The sequence below is a fragment of the Sinocyclocheilus grahami genome, unplaced genomic scaffold (assembly GCF_001515645.1).
Source record: "Sinocyclocheilus grahami isolate Dianchi unplaced genomic scaffold, SAMN03320097.WGS_v1.1 scaffold221.1, whole genome shotgun sequence".
In the NCBI taxonomy this organism is placed as follows: domain Eukaryota; kingdom Metazoa; phylum Chordata; class Actinopteri; order Cypriniformes; family Cyprinidae; genus Sinocyclocheilus; species Sinocyclocheilus grahami.
Genome location: NW_015505400.1, coordinates 2,081,860 through 2,085,362, shown reverse-complemented (window position 1 = coordinate 2,085,362; position 3,503 = coordinate 2,081,860). Strand labels below are relative to the sequence as shown.

The 3,503-nt window shown below is 34.8% G+C and overlaps 1 protein-coding gene across 1 annotated transcript in view; it reads right to left on the bottom strand.

Annotated features, from left to right (window-relative positions):
- LOC107596603 (cytochrome b-c1 complex subunit 2, mitochondrial-like) overlaps positions 1–3,503 on the bottom strand; it is a 9,008-nt gene that overhangs the window by 4,363 nt on the left and 1,142 nt on the right. Inside the window, exons 4-8 of the mRNA XM_016287360.1 lie at positions 3,424–3,480; positions 3,218–3,342; positions 827–924; positions 213–270; positions 21–116 (exon numbers count right to left, since the gene is read on the bottom strand). Of these exons, the coding sequence (XP_016142846.1) occupies positions 21–116; positions 213–270; positions 827–924; positions 3,218–3,342; positions 3,424–3,480 (434 nt within the window). The remainder of the gene's footprint in view (positions 1–20; positions 117–212; positions 271–826; positions 925–3,217; positions 3,343–3,423; positions 3,481–3,503) is intronic.

The window sequence follows — 3,503 nt, the reverse complement described above, 5'->3', positions numbered from 1 at the left end:
TAATTATTGATGCACTCTACCTCCACGGTACACGGCTTTGGAACCAACAGTGCCTGTTCCACTGCGGATGTTCAGAAATTGCTCCCCAACCTGCTTAAGCACAGCATGATCCACACCTACACAATAACATACAGTACAAGTGACTGATTTAATAGCCTTTTTTTGGGCCATATTAAATCTTCGCCTTTAATAAGGCAACAATTTCAACATACCAAGACCAACAAGGGCCATTCTTGCACTCGTGAAGTTGTTCTGAACAAAGGTGTGCATCTGTGAAAAAGGACATAATAATACAGAGAACATCAAAATGTAACTTTTATTTGCAATGTGTAATACACAATTATTTGCTGTACCATTTACGCTGTGGTAGATCAATTTGTGCAGGTGCAGGACTGTTATATACATGTTGTTTACTGTTGTCAAGCAATGTAGTAACTTGGTGCATTACTATTCTACAGCTCTTTAACAACAACGTGAAATCCTAAAGATTAGTGTCCAGGTGTTACATAAATTAGACTTATTCATTTGTTATGATAATTTTTTTTGTTTGGTTTATATAGAAGATAGAAATAAAAGGATAAAATCAGATGAAGTGCCTTTTCATTTCTTAAAATATCAATTTATAAATGAAAATCCAAACAATTTATCCATTCAATTTACAGCAGAAATAACTATATCCCGATATATATTGTCACTATGATATGAAATGATGCATAATTTGGACAAGACCCAAATGCTACATGAAAGACTCAAATGAGTTTTTACAACAATACAAAAACATTGATGAGCCGTATCCATTTGTTTTCCCTTCACAGCGTTGCCTTACCTGATCTGTGGTGATTTGGCCAAGCATGTAGTCTGGACAGTACAAGGATTTGGACAGGGCATTCTTATAAGCTGCAGCATGCAAATTCTCAATGACACCTGAGGCACAAACAGATAGATAAAGAATGAAAACAAGAAGCAGAGACATTGGGCCTCATTTATCAATCTAACGTAGAAACCAGCACAGATCCGTGCGCACAATAGCGAATTTCGAATATTCGTTGAATTTAAAATAAAAATCCACAATTTTAGGTGTGCGTCGGGCAGCCTTATCAGTGGCGCACGAAATGCGACGACGATGTAAGTGTCATTGCATTTTAATGTTTTTCATAGCTTATCCAGTTGAAGCCACTAGATGCGCGGCTGCTACGTTGTTCATTCAAAATATTGCAGAAAAAGAGAACAATCAATGCGGGGAAGATATTGTTTACGTCAAAACCGAAACCAAGCCGTTCACACAGAACGCATATTTATCGCATTTCTAGAGGGAAATCTAGTCTCGCACAAGAGAGCCGCATGTTTAGAAAGCTATGTAAAATTAATGTAAGTTCAACTTTTAAAAAACATGTCTCAAGACTTCATGGCGGTTTCCCCCCATCCCACTGTATCTCAAGTTTTTAAATTAAGAAAGTACTCTCTGTGATTGGTTTTCGGTCCTTTGTATTAAACTATACATGCATGATGCTGTTTTGTTTCTAATTGTTTAAGCAACTTTATTAATTATATAAGGTTTATAAACATTATTTCAAACATTATGCACTTTTTTCAAAGATAGTCGTGTTATTTTATTACGCTTTGAAGAAACGTGCAGAATATTTTACTCGATGCGCCCTCTTGTGGCCTCAGGAGAGAAGCCAAAAGCTTTTTTCCCCCTAAAATGAAATTATGCCTTTTAAATTCGAATATTGATAATATTTAAGTAAAAAATTCGAATCTAGTTTTTCAGCCATTTTGACAGCCCTAGACAAATCAACTTACGACAGTTCACGTGTGATTCATGAAACATTCGTATTTTTCATCACAAATTTTTGACCGTTGATAAATAAACAATCGTCATTTGAATATCACGCCCCTAAAAACACCCTGGTTTAAAAGCCTCGCCCCTAAAGTTTACGACACGGAGAAGCAAAACCCAGCCAAAAAGAGGACGTAATCTCATGAAAGAGAAATTGATCTTACTCCAAAAACACCAGTTAACCTTGTAATTGCAAGCAATTAGGCTACATTAATTTATGTAATTTATATATTAAAATACTGGTAAATATAAACAGCCTATTTAGTTCCCCTCACTCTACAACAAATATTTTAAATTTAACGGTATTCAGAACAGAACAAGAATGAAAAATAAGTAGTTATAAAATTATGTATTAAACTATAAAATAAAACAAATTAGGCTATAGTGGCATTCATTATAAACCGCATACAAATGTCAAGCAAAACTAAAACGGCACTGGGCTCACGAGCCTGTCTCATACCACAAGAATCCAAATGTTTCCATTTTTGCCATATTTGTAGCATTTGTTTGCATACCTATTATTCATTATGTAGCCTAAACATGGCTTTATACTTCACTCATGTTCTAATATCCATGTAAAATGTTTGTTTGGGCGCTGCACGCTGATTTTACAGCGGACCTTTTAAAATAAACAGTGTAACTTTTATGTTTGGTTGACTGCATTTTAGTTTGATGATGAATGGCTGAAATGTCAGGCAACGGTAGAACTAATGTTGTTTGTGTGTGTCACATATTGATAAATTCCAAGTTTTGCGTTGAAACGACCGTACGCCCAAGTTTCTGTCGTACGCTCGTTTCGTAAATGAAGGCCGATTATGAGTGCTAAACAAATTTAGTCCATCGTAAATCCATGACAAAATTACAGTATTAACAAACAGTTCTCCATCAAAATTAACCCTCTGGGTCCACACTTGTGAAGAAAATAAGTGTGACATCAGTATTCTGAAAGAAATTAATGTGTTATATTTTGTTTCAGTATTTATTTTTTAATATTTTGTGTTTTGAGGGGATTTTCATGTTGCTAGACAATATTCACCTCTAAATTATGCACCATTTATTTCTATATAAAATTATAAAATAATTTAAGTTCATATTTAAATATTTATTATTTTCAGGTTTTGCATTTATATATATATATATTTAGACATTTTTAAAAATTTAATTGAGGCTTTCAAAATGTATCCAAAAATAGCTCTGCATTTTTGTATTTTTCTAATCATGTCCACGATTTGTTCTATGTTCATACAGCAAGTGACACAAAAGTCAAGTTTTGTACCATTCCGATGAGGCAAAAAAATTTCACAATTTAAAAACTCAAATTCAAAACCCAAAATCTTTCGGTCTAAAATGACCATCAGAGGGTTAAAACCTGCCTACCAATCTGTGGACTTTGCTTGGCAAGTTCCTTATCCAGTTTCACCCTGGCAGTGAGGTCTGACACTTCCCATGGCCGAAACTCCGGTGCAGTGGTCACATTGATCAGATACTCCATAACAGTGTCACTGCGAGAAGACAGACCAACAACATATTTGTTTCCAGTAAAAGAAAAGATCACACAGACAAACTAATTGTGTTCTACTCACATATGATCTCTCAGGCAGTCTACGGTGTATGCCATGGTTTCCCTGGAGCTTAACACACTGCATGCAAAAATATATTATAA